At 40.7% G+C, this 12,713-nt stretch overlaps 1 protein-coding gene across 3 annotated transcripts in view; it reads left to right on the top strand.

Annotated features, from left to right (window-relative positions):
- epb41l4b (erythrocyte membrane protein band 4.1 like 4B) overlaps positions 1 to 12,679 on the top strand; it is a 28,273-nt gene extending 15,594 nt beyond the window's left edge. For 2 of the 3 annotated variants that reach the window (XM_084943075.1, XM_084943077.1), the window contains exons 16-23: positions 1,110 to 1,249; positions 2,397 to 2,518; positions 2,592 to 2,705; positions 2,808 to 2,863; positions 2,955 to 3,107; positions 3,266 to 3,386; positions 3,595 to 3,728; positions 7,533 to 8,548. In XM_084943075.1, coding sequence (XP_084799201.1) covers positions 1,110 to 1,249; positions 2,397 to 2,518; positions 2,592 to 2,705; positions 2,808 to 2,863; positions 2,955 to 3,107; positions 3,266 to 3,386; positions 3,595 to 3,728; positions 7,533 to 7,596 — 904 coding nt within the window. In that variant the 3' untranslated portion in view covers positions 7,597 to 8,548. Of the gene's footprint in view, positions 1 to 1,109; positions 1,250 to 2,396; positions 2,519 to 2,591; positions 2,706 to 2,807; positions 2,864 to 2,954; positions 3,108 to 3,265; positions 3,387 to 3,594; positions 3,729 to 7,532; positions 8,549 to 11,857 lie in introns of those variants that run through there. The other variant, XM_084943076.1, reaches the window with a different exon arrangement.
- The last annotated feature ends 34 nt before the right edge of the window (positions 12,680 to 12,713 follow it).

Genomic DNA, 12,713 nt, shown 5'->3' with positions numbered 1-12,713 from the left:
TCAGCATCATATTTAAGGATAAATACAAAGATAGGACCGGGTGTGATACGTTTGTGCCTTGCTTTGCTTGTGGATGTTTTATGCGATTACGGTTGCTCAGATCTCAAATCTGCCTTTAAGAGTGCTTTTGTGTTTGTTTCTTTGTTCGTTTGCAGTAAATCGTGTGGCATCTAAATTATTTAAACTCACTTTGAAATAAAGTGTTGTGAGTGCTGAATAAAGTGATTCTGAACAGGTGGAAGGGGTCCAGTCCTGCACTTAGTGAATGCCGGGTTAGGGATTAAGCTGCTTTGTGTATAATTTATGGTTTTCAATGTGAACTTAGAAACATGAAGCTGAATCTTGCATTTGTGGTGTTGTGCTTTCAGAGTGAATATTTGTTTTTTGGGGGTTTTTTTTGCATAAACATTATATTAATGTTACATCAGGTTATGGATTTACTAAATTAACCAAGTGTTTACAGAAGATGTGGCCGGTGTGTTGCTGTTATAGTGTGTCGCCTTTTACTTTCGATGTTTACTCCAATCACATTATGCCTTTAGGACTGTTGCCGTATTGCTTCTGAAATAAAGGGTTTATGAGTGAAATGCAGAAACTGCAAAGCCCATTCCTTCATTGTCTTACACCAGAGGTGTCAAACATAAGGTCCGGGATCATTCAATCTGGCCCACTGGATGGCTTTGGAAAATGTAATAAGAGCGTACATTTTAGACTTTTAACTGTATTGTTTATAAGCTTTACAGCTTTTCCCACTGATAAATACCCCCACATGGTTCTTTGTACTTTACTAATGAAGTAACACAAATGATTCAATAACAGATTTAACAGAAATTACATGTAATTTTACACACATTTTAGGTCCAAAGCAGTGTTTCTTTACCATGTAGAAAAGCAAATGCACTGTTGAAATTGCACTTCTGCTTTTGTGTTACTCAGTCAGCTCAGCATCCACACAGGGAAGGTTACATTGCTGTGAAAAACTCACGTCACGAGCTTGGATTTATTACACGATAATTACTTATTTGCGGTACTTACACTTTTTGTCATATTTAAGTGGGATTTTGTTTGGGGGGGGTTGTTTGTGTTTTGTTTGCATGTGTCATCTTCAGTTTCCCGCTGAGTGGGCTCGCTTCAGATCATCAGTTTAGCGTCGAGGAGAACGAGAACTCGTATTCTGGCAAGATCCACCACCGCCACCGTCGGCACACACACAGCCAGGACACACTCTGCCACACGCACACCAAGAACAGTGAGTACTGTCAGCCTGAGGCTGGGCTGCACAAATCTGTGGTGTGTCTAGACGCCACGCTGATGCTTCTTTTCATGCTCGGTGCCGCCTGTTTGTCAGCTCTTTTTGTTTTTGAGGTTCACTTTGAGGACTTTGAGATGTAATGTTTCCACTACAACGTGACGTAGTTTGATTTCAACTTTGTAAAAACAGATTTAAAGATGCACATGATATGACTGTGTTGTTTCAAAGCTGGATGATCCGAAATAAAGAATATGGTCCCACTGTCACTAAGTGCTTGCTCACAGGGTTTTTTTTTTTCCTCTGTATTAATATAGGATCTTTACCTTAAAGCAACTGTTGTTTGAGCACTTGTATAACGTTTTGGCAATTTACTAGTTTGGACTATTCACCATAATCTTCCCAGGAGTGGATGTTCCTGCAAAAATTTACCCCAAGGTCCAATGCTGAGACAAAGTACCAAGAAATCCAAAGAGCTACATCTCAGACTCTACAGGCCTCAGTTAGCATGTTAAATGTTTAAGTTCATGACAGCAAGTCTACAAGACTCCTGGAATAACGTCCTTTGGACACACGAGACCAAAGTGGAGATTTTTGTTGAAAACACTTTGAACTTACTCCTCAGTGGTGAAGGAGGGATGATTCTGGTTGCTTTTAAATGTGTCTAATGCCGTTTTAAATTGGTTTTCTGCTTTGAGAACATCAAACATAATTCAGTTGCCTCTTGCTGTAGTGAGCTAGGATATAAGTAAAGTAGACGTGGTTAAATACGGCTAATTTTTCTTGTGTTTGCACTCTTCATTTAAGTGCAGTTGTTTAAGGGCATTGTTTGTAAGTCGAGTAGCATCTGCAAACACATTAATATGGCTTTAAAGTATCTCACGGTTCTCAAACTTTCTTTGACCTGCCAACTTTCAAACACCAAAAAGCCCCCACCCAGCCAAAATTGCTGTTAATCATTTATAATATCATCAAATTCTGGTGAAATTAAGGACAGTCAAACTCTTGTGCCAGCGTAAATTGAATTATAAACCTTTTTAGATTATAGTCATTTTCCATCCCTGCTTTGTCAAACCGTCTGTGGTGTCTTTACAGTAAAAATGTGACTTGTTGTTTGTTTTTTCTCATTACAATTTGTCTCAATCAGAACGTCAAGCGCCCCCCTTCCCTGCAGATGAGTTTGACATCTCTCAGTCACTGCTCAAGGCTTTGGAGTCTGAAAGCGATTCTCCTCCCTGGCCTTCGCTGCACATCAACATCGACAACAAGGTCAGTCACGTTTCCCACACGATGTTTACTCACTGAGATTTAGTCTCCTCACCTCTCCTTGTTCTCCCGGCAGGGAGAGGAGAAGCAGCTGTCTGAAAAGTCTCTGCACCCTCCTGCTTCCCCAGCCATGCTCCCCGACCACCTCAAATGTAACATCCTCAAGGCCCAGATGGAGGCAGCCTTCAGAGTGAGTACCAAATAACGCTCTCCTTTGGCTATTTGACCTACATCCTGCGCACTTGGCGGTGTCACTAACAGCATATCTATCCATTTCTTCTCCACAATAAAGAAAGAAGCCCCAACAACACCCAGAGGGAGGAGCTCAACTGAGACCCTGAATGAGAGGCCAGTAGCTCATCCGCTCTTTAACATGTTTAGACCTCTTTCTGAAAACACAACACAACTTACCCTCCTGAGTAACTGCTCTCATTTCCAGGTATCAGAGCTCCTCCCAAGACTCGGCGGCATCCAGTCTGACAGCAGAAAAGACACCCCACAGGCAAGATCACAACCTGACGCCAGAGAGGCTCCAGCCCAAAGCCAACCCGAGCACCAACCGCAGAAAACGGCTGGTCCGGCAGTTCAGCTTGTGAGTACAGATCGCCTGCTGTGAGTGGAAAATGAACACTCCACGGAGTACTTGAAGCAGCAGCCGTGCTATCTCTGCTCTTTGATAGTGACATCTTGTTCAGAGCGATCTGTAGGTCGTGTAAGCCACTTATAGTCTCTCCATTTGTTGCTTATCAGTAACCACGAAGATGAAGATAATCTCCCTGAAGCACTCGCAGCCATCTCCTCCCAAAGTACAGCAAAGTCGGGCTCTAGCAGCTCATTGGACAAACAGATACAGCCGTCTATCTACCCACAGGTAACACACATCTTCACACATGCGCACACACACACACACACACACACACACTTTAAAAACCCTTTAAAATGGGTCTTGGTGTAGTACACTATGCTCCACTTATGGGGGGATTATTTCCACACCTCTCTGCATTATCTGTAATTGTGTGTGTCTGTCTGTGTGTGTGTGTGTGTGTGTGTGTGTGTGTGTACACTGATGTGTATTGCAGGGGGATAATATGCCAGCACTGGAGCTGGGTAGTCCATGCTGTCCCTCTCCTTCGCCCTCCCCCCATCTCTCTCCTTCTTACTACCGTAGCTCCATTCCTCACCTGGTTCCTTACCTTGCTGCCCATAACGACAGGTAAACGCACCTCCTCGCTCTTATCTCTTGGACACTTTTATACAGCGCTGGTTTGCTCAAGTGCTGTATTGAAGCCTCAGGCTCTTGTTTGACGCTTGCACATGAAAAACAAGCCCCTGTTTCAGTTAGTAGCTGATGCTAAACTGCGAGGCCAAAGTGAACAACCGTGTGACGCAGACAGGAGGATTTTCAGAGTGAGATTTGGGAAAACTGGCTAATATTGAAAATCTTATTTCCAGCATGTCAAAGCAGTAAACAAGAGCTGTCCGAGACTGCGTACCTCCACCAGTGCTGAAATGACCCTCCACACCATGCATGAATTGAGCCCCTGGATCCAAAAGGATGTCTGGATCCAGACTAGTTTTTGATATTATCTTGAAAATATCAAGACAAGATCTCACTATTTTTCCTGTTACAGTATGGTTACAGTTATCGTCAGAAGTTTACATCCACTCATCACGAGAATGGATGTCATGATAATTTGGGGCTTTTAATTTCTTTGAGCTGTTGTTTTTCCAAAGTGGAATGAGCATATGGCATACAGCACAAGTTTGAATTTATTATTTTCTCTAATCCACACACACTTACTTAGATCTTGTAATAAGCGGCGCCGACGGTTCTACAATGTCTTTCAACTTCACAAGGCCAAGACCTTTTAACTTGTCCTTATTGCTCGTGATTGACTGCAACGTAGTTTCATTGATTTGTTGGATGGCACTCATTAGACTGACTAATACTCAGAACAACTCAGTAAGAATCTGAGGAGAAGAATAGTAGATTTAAAGAAGTTGCGAAGGTCTCCTGGAGCCATTTCTAAAAAACTGCAGATTTCAGGATCATTGGTTCAAGCAGCTGTACACAAGAACAAGTTATTCGGATGCGTCTCCACTTTGCAAAGGTCTGGAATAAGTGGTGTTAGCGGTAGCTATTCCCCTGCCAGTGGTACCATCGCAAAGTGGATGGAATAATGAAGAAGGTGGACTACCTCCAAAAATTTTTACCTCAAACCAACAGCTAGACAGTTTGAACACGGTTGTTTGTTCCAACAGGACAATGATCCCAAACACACATCAAAACTAGTTTGGAATGGATAAAGCAGGCCAACATTAAGCGTCTGGTACGGCGTTCCCAAAGTCCTGACCTCAACCCAATTGAATATTCGTGGACTAGATCTGTTCCAGGAAATGAACTCTATGGATTCTGCCAAGAAGAGTGATTAAATATCGAGCCGGAATTATGCCAGGAGCTTGTTGAGGCTGCCAAAAATGTCCGGTCGAGATGCAACTTGCTAAATGGAAATTTAACCAAATATTAGCGGGTACATTTGAGCCTCTATGTATACTGTGGACTCTGTGTAGATTAAGAAAATCCAAAAGCAAATTTAAACTTGTGCATCCAATTCCCCAAATATGCTGTACAATCATTGCACCCTGGAAAACAAACAGTTCTAAGAAATCATTAAAAGCCCAGAATTACAGTGACATCACAAAAGACAAACACACACACAAAATCACCCACATATTTATTTATCAGGGTGTAAATTGCAACCTTAAACCAATAATAAGCAAATGACACTGATTTATTTTTTTTAACAGCTGCAGCAGAAGCTGAACGTAACGAACAATATCTGCATTTCAGTCAATGAAGTTTGAGATGGCCCCTTCAGTACAGCTTAAAAAATAAACACGTGCACCCTAGAACTGAAAACGAGCCTCCACTGAAAAGGTTAAGTTAACTTTTGGGGCAGTTCACTTTCGTGCTACTTTAATCTTCTACATTTATTTGGCAGCCGGGCTGCTTTGACCACTTTATAAAACATAATGCAGTGTAATAAAATCACATCAGCGATTCCAAAACCAATAAGATGATTTGATTTGATGGAAATAGCTGCTCATTTCTTTAGGACGTGACAGAGAAGCTTGAAGGCTGAGCTACACATTCAGTAAAAACTCACTTAAGTATAATTTTCTGACTTCATATGTTTGCCCATATATACAAATATGAGGGCGTAAAGGAAAGGTTGACGCTCCACCTCGCTGTGGTAGTGGTCTCTCTGGGCTGTGGTTGTTTGCTGGGCTACACCTTCTCTTTAAAGTAGCTTCCATAATAAACAGCAACATGGCGAGACAGCCAGCATCACACTCTTCTCCAAAGTCCACGTTACTCAGGGTATGTTACGCTCTAAGCAGTCCCACCATGGACTCAAGCAAGTAGGAACTATAATTGCCTTTCACGAGGTGCTACAATAATCAACTTAAAAGTTTCACATAAAATTATAAAGTGCTAATTAAATAATCAATCACATAATAAACTCAATTACGCAACGACATTAAATAATATTGCACAACTTAATATGCACCGCAAATTAATATAACCTAGAAAAATTAAATTAGAAGTGCAGTAACTAATCACACTGGAGACAAAAACTTGATAAACTATAATGAGAAGTCCCATCAGAAGCAGTCGCAGCCTCTGGCTTCACTGAAAGTCACATGACTTGTTGTGGTGACGTTAGCCTTTTATGAACGTGCTGATTAGACATTTAGCTCATTAGTCATTCCCTGCAGCCTTTAGATGACATGAAGTTCATGTTATCTAACACGATATACACCCACTGGCCACTTTGTTGGGTACACCTTTTCTTCTGCACATTAACAAAATATCTAATCAGCCAATCACGTGGCAGCATTTGGACATGTTAAAGATGACCTCTTGAAGTTCAAACCGAGCCCCCAAATGGAGAAGAAGTGACTTAGAAGGTGGCATGGTTGTTGGTAACAGGCTGGTCTGAGTGTTCCAGTAACTGCAGATCTTCTGGCAGTTTCCCACACAGTCATCTCTATGATTTAAAGAGTGATCTGAAAAAGAGGAAATTCTCTGGGTGAAAACGTCCTGCTGATAGAAGTCAAAGGAGAATGGCCAGACTGCTTTTAGCTGTGGGAAGGAAATAGTTACTCAAATAACCACATGTTCCAACCAAGAAAAGCATCTCTGAAAACGCAACACCTCAAACTTTGAAGCAGTTGGGCTACAGCGGCAGAAGACCACACCAGGTTCCACTCAGCTAAGAACAGGAAAGTGAAGCTCCTGTTCACACAGGCTCACCAGAATTGGAAAATAGAAGATTGAAAAAAATGTTGCTGGTCTATTTCTGACAACAACATGAAAACATCCACCCATCCTGCTCATATCAATGGTATCTGTGCATCATTTAAATACCACAGCCCGAAGATTGTTGCTACTGTGTCTGTCCGCTTCCAGCATGATAGCGCACCACAGCTCAAATCATCTCAAACTGGTTTCTTAAACATGACGATGAGTTTGCTGCACTCGAATGACCTCCACAATCACTAGATCTCAGTTCAACAGAGCAGCTTTTTAATGTGATGGAACGGGATAGTCACGGCATGGATGCAAAGCTGGCAAATCTGCAGAAATAGCGCAATGCTATCATGTCATGTGGGCCTAAAAATCTCTGAGGAATGTTTCCAGCACCTTGTTGTTCTGTGCCATGAAGAATTAAAGCAGCTCTGAAGGTAAAAACTGTTGCTAGCAAGGTGTACCTAACAAAGCATCAGATGAGTGTAAGATCTGTGTATGACCAGCTTAAATTGCCAGACAACTTCTTACCCTGTAGCTGCTGTTCTTTGTCTTTGTAACGCAGACTTTGTGTTGTTTCTGTCATAGTTACTGTTGTAAAATGTTTGTTTTTTTAAATTTTCTGTTATGAAAATTATATTTCACCTTGTTGCAGAAACAAAAGTTCAAGTTTAGAGCTGTTAAATCGTATGTTCGTGTCTGCAGCGGAGAAGAAATTAGGGTGGACAGAGAGAAGATCCTGAGAGCGCTCCTGATGACAGAGCTCTGAGACCTCGACCCTTCAGACGGAAGCTAAGAAGTCCCAAAGTCACTGGTGTCAATCAGCATTTGTATACTTGCATTGCACATTTAGCAGTTATAAATCTATATTTGCATAAAGGCGGTTGTTATATTTGCTTAACTGTTATTTTGGAAAGAAGGCTCTTTGTAATAACTGAACTGAACCTGTACAAAAAAGTGAAATGGAAACAAGTGGATTCACTCACATGCATTACAGACGAGCTACAGACTGTATTCCTGGTGCTGCCTGCATGATTAATGTTTCCCTAAACGATTATCGGATTTTGCTTTGGACTTCTGTTTATGTGTGAGTTCATCCTCATCGTCTTCATCGCCGTGTCCGTGCTGATGCCTAAACTGTGTTTCAGACAGCGACTGTTGAAGCTTTGATCTCCATGTAAAAAGCACCCCTGAAATGAAAGTCACTTCACTTTCAAATCAGTTTGTTCAAAATATAAATACTCATTGATATCCTGAGAACAGAGCAGGCGTTGTAAATGCTTACCTCAGTACTGTAATTCCTATATCAGATATCCATTTTTTTACACGCAAAAAAACATCAGCAGCGTCTGTGGTTTTAAAGAAAATCCTGAACAGTTTGAGTTGAAAGTGAAAACTGGCAGAAGACATCGACACCTCAGTCTCCGTGTGCCCACCAGGAGGCGCCAAAGCTCCTGTGGCAGCAGCCTTGATCTTGTGTTACAGGTATTCATGAAAAACAGCTCATTTTTAACATGCAGCTCAAAACCAAATCTGGCCTCAGAGGTCAGACCCTTGGAAATGTTTTATTAGTGCGCAAAAAACAAAAACTTCACTTCAGCCCTTCTTTGTCACAATCCGAGGCGGCACATGATCTGCACCTGTACTGTATGTTGCTGATTGAGTTTTCCTACCTTGGACTGGATCTCAATAAAGGCCACATCATCGGTTTGACAACTCTGCAGCAGCATCTTTGTTTCTTTTCTTCCTTCCTGACATGGGAATGTGGCTCGGCCTCGCCCTGCCTGCCGGTTTGTTAGGTATGTGCCTCTCACCCTCCCTGCGAAGGAACAAAAGATGTGTGCTGTGCGGGACTTTAGTGAGGTATCTGCCAGTGCGGTGAGTCAGCCTGTTAATTGTACCTCTGTTTTGTGAAGAACTCAGTGTTAGATAATTCATCTTCAAGGTGAGATGCAGCACGGCAGAAAGAGGGAGGGAGAGAAGAACTGCTTCGAAGTGAATCTGCTGTAAATGATTCAGTTTTTTAAAAATGGGGGAAGCCTGCGGAGACTTCGGCATTTGGCCCTCCCACTGGTTTTGAAACAACTGCAAAATCATCCTTCATAATTTCTCAGCTCAACCTGCATTACAAGCTTAAATTCGTTGTGGAATTTGTTTTTCTTACAAAGCTGCACAGTAGCAGAGGAGGGGCGAGCAAACACCGCAGTTATGGTGACCACAACAAATGGGATCTTCTGCTTTTCTGGGAATTGATATTTGAGAAATTAACAGGCACAGGAACAGTTAAAGGAACAGAGGTGTTTCTACCATTTTTTTAATGGGCTCAGTCTTTTAAGATTGATTAACATTTAAGCATTAATAAAACAATGATTAACGTTTTTTACATTCTAAAAACTGTGCCCTCTTGCACATCTATAGATGATAAAATACTCCTACTTCGATTACAGGGCTTGGTTCCCTCACAAACAAGAAGTTTTACACATGAACAGGACAAATCTAACCTTTTAACAGCTGAGCAGCTGAAGGAAGCCAATCACGTAAGCTAAAGTGACAGCCACGCCTTTAAAAACCATGAATGGTCTCCTGTTAACCACAAGGACAATGTGGTTAAGAAACAAACACCTGAAACTATATAAAACACGTAGACGCTTTTGTTCTGTCATTAAAATACCCTTTGTTAGACTGCATCAGGGAATAAAAGAAGATGCCTTAGTAAAGACACTAGGCAGCTTGTCACAGTTAACTGTCACTACATACAAAAAGCTGTTCACTCTTTAATTCACTTCAGTTTGTTTCTGTGTTATTTTTAATCGTCATTAACTATGTTGCACATGTATGTGTGTCAGAGGCAAGATTCTGGAAAGTCAGTACAGGTTTTACAATAAAAACAGAACTTTCTAAAAGCAGCTGACTCACAGTGTCGTGGACATCCACAATAGATATTTGTCTATCAAAGCCTCATAAGGCAAGTTTTGATTCAAATGTTTACCAAACTAACAAACACTAAAATAAGGATATTTCCTCTAAATTAGTTTTCGAAGGTCACAAAATCCTTTCAGTTTTAATTTTTTTAAATTCCTAAACTAAAATGTTTTATTTGTTTTGTAGTTAACTATAATAACCTTGCTGCAGGTCACATTGCAAAGACAGAAAATGACATACATGATGTTACATAAAGACAGGCAAAAATAGAAAGCCGACTCCTTCACTTAATGTACTTAATGTAAAAGAGTGGGTAGACAGTTGAATACGTTGCCCTCCATGACTCTATATACTAAACCTCCACAGACCTTTTTTTACTTCTCTCGTTAGCGATATCTTGAAAGACCTGGAGCACTGCAGGTAGACTGTCCATCATATTGCACCATGCAAAGTGACTGCATGCTCATTTTCTGATGCCAAGCTTCTGAAGCTCTCTGGTTTGGCCTCTACACATTTTTTGCTGAACTTCCAGCCATTCGTTGTGAATGTATGAGCCTTACATGAAAGTGTATGGCTTCTCAAATGAGTTAAAGAACATGCTGCCTCAGGAGCTTAACTGTATCAACTACAACCAGACAATGTGCATTGTAGAGAATCCATATTTTGCCACTGCATTTCTGTGTGCAGCAACTGCATGTTTTACTCCAGGCTGTAACTCTGCAGACCACTGCAAATCTTCTCTGTCAGTCACGCTGCGTCTAAACTATCAGCGTTTTGAAAATGTAAAAAACTCTCCATTATAATAATAATAAGTTCTTTTTTTCTTTGTGTCATTGCTTCATCAACCTGATTTTTCAACTTCACTGAAAGAAGATGTCCAGTTGTGTCTCTGCTATTTGAAAAAAGATAGCGATAGCATCCAGATCACATGGACAGTGTTGTGCCAATAAGTGATTTCAGGTATTTGCTGAGAAAATGATTGCCTGTGTTTAAACTGGCCTATAATCTATAAAACATATGTCAAACATACCTCATGAATGATATTAAGTGCTACCTTCTAGACCTGCCCCTGCACAGGTAGTTTATACCTATTATACACTTTTAAATAAACACTTTTATTTTCACTAGCTCCGTGAAAATGGCTCCAAAAACATTTCATACTGAGTGACATGGGTTTTTTGGGTTTGTGGGGACTTCATCCACATAAGTAAATTTTGCAAGGACAGGATATAAGTGTGGAACATGAAAAAGATTAAAGATCATCTCCTGCTAAATGTTAAATAACTAAAATAATCCTCTTGTTATTAAAAACTTCCCTTTTCCTGATAGTTGTCTGTCCCTGACAAACCCTGGATTATTTTCTTAATAAAAGATTTTATTTAATCTACTCTGATTCTTTAAATTTAAGACGTGCTCAGTTCAATCAATAAATTAAAAATTCCCTAAATGAGCTGCACTTATCTGCACTTTTTTCATACCAGTGTAACTGGTTTTCTCCACATCTTACAGACAGTACATTTATTTTCCAGATGTCAAAAAGGTGAGAAAAGCTTTGTCACATGGATAAAAAAAAAATGTTCTTGCTGCTGGTTTGGACAGTGTGTGTGTGTGTGTGTGTTTTGTGAGTGGGAGACTAAGTGTTTTTAAAAGAGATCATTTGGGTGGGGTGCAGAAGATTGTATTACACAATGTAACTCTGCCCTGAGGGGGTCTGACATGGTTTTGTCTGCTTTCCCTCTCTCTTCCCACTTCCTGATCTATTTTCTGCTCTTTTCCACGCAGTAAAAAGAGAGGCCATCCTCTCACATAATGTGTTCAGTGTGTCTAGATGACAATAGCTTCTTTGCTATAGCATGTGTATGCGGGCACCGCAGAGGTAATCACTGAGGACAGTGAGAGGGAGTTCCCACAGTTTCGTTGTGTCATGAGACAAGCTCCACCTGCATATTTGCACTCCTGCACTTTAAAAACCCTCATGAGACACAAACAGGAACATAACTACACGGCAAAGTGAAATGATCAGAAGGTAAACAGTGAAATCAAACAGCTGGAGGATGACAAACTTGACATGTTAAGTTTATTGTTTGTTTGTTTTTTTTCTTTTTCAGCATGCCTGCAGTAGGGCGTCCTGAGGAGGATTAAATCCTGCTGTGGCACATGCGTACAGAAACATGAAGCCCAAACATCAACTTTATGCTGAGCATAAACGGCATTTAAATTCACATGAAACATATCCGACACGTCCTTCATTTCCTTTCCTTTTCGCCTTTCCTAAAAATCTACAGGTTCAAAAGAAGTACGGTGATTAGATTTCTTAGAGCAACCTGTTTGTTCAATAACGTTCTCCAATAACAGCATAGACGGTGGAAAGAAGACAAGGAAAGTGTGATGGACTGCTAAAAATATGTCACAGAAGTGGTCATAAACCGGCTCTGGCTTTACTCTTTGCACAGTAAGCTGAGAGCTTGTGATCTGAGCCCTCTTGAAGAATGCAAATTTGTAGTTAAATTACTGAGAAGTGGGACCGTCTTCTTTTCAGCTGAATCCAAATGCACAACAAGGCAACTTTGGCGTGGCGCAGCATGGAAAAATACCCTTGTCAGACACATAAAGGAGGGGGCTAATGAAGTGTGAGATGTCACAGTTTTTGTAAATTGAGGCCTCATAACAAGGTCCAGGCTATCAGACAAACTCACAGTGTAACATATAGGATATCATTCAAACATACTGCTATTATTTTCATTAGTAGTCTTATTGATTAGCAGTGCATTGATATTTGGCATTATGTAAACATCTTAAAGTTTCACTACTAACTTCTTCATGCACTAAAGCTTCCAATACAATCACTGTGTACTGTATCAAATGTATATAAACACATACAATGTACTGCATTAACAGATTATGTAATAAAACATCTCAACACAGCCATGCGTAATACTCATTCTCATCTCTTTCACACTCACA

Source organism: Perissodus microlepis, chromosome 11 (assembly GCF_051167445.1).
Source record: "Perissodus microlepis isolate ML-2025 ecotype Zambia chromosome 11, ASM5116744v1, whole genome shotgun sequence".
NCBI lineage: Eukaryota > Metazoa > Chordata > Actinopteri > Cichliformes > Cichlidae > Perissodus > Perissodus microlepis.
Note: the sequence above shows the minus strand (reverse complement) of the source record. Positions and strands in the feature narration are given on the sequence as shown.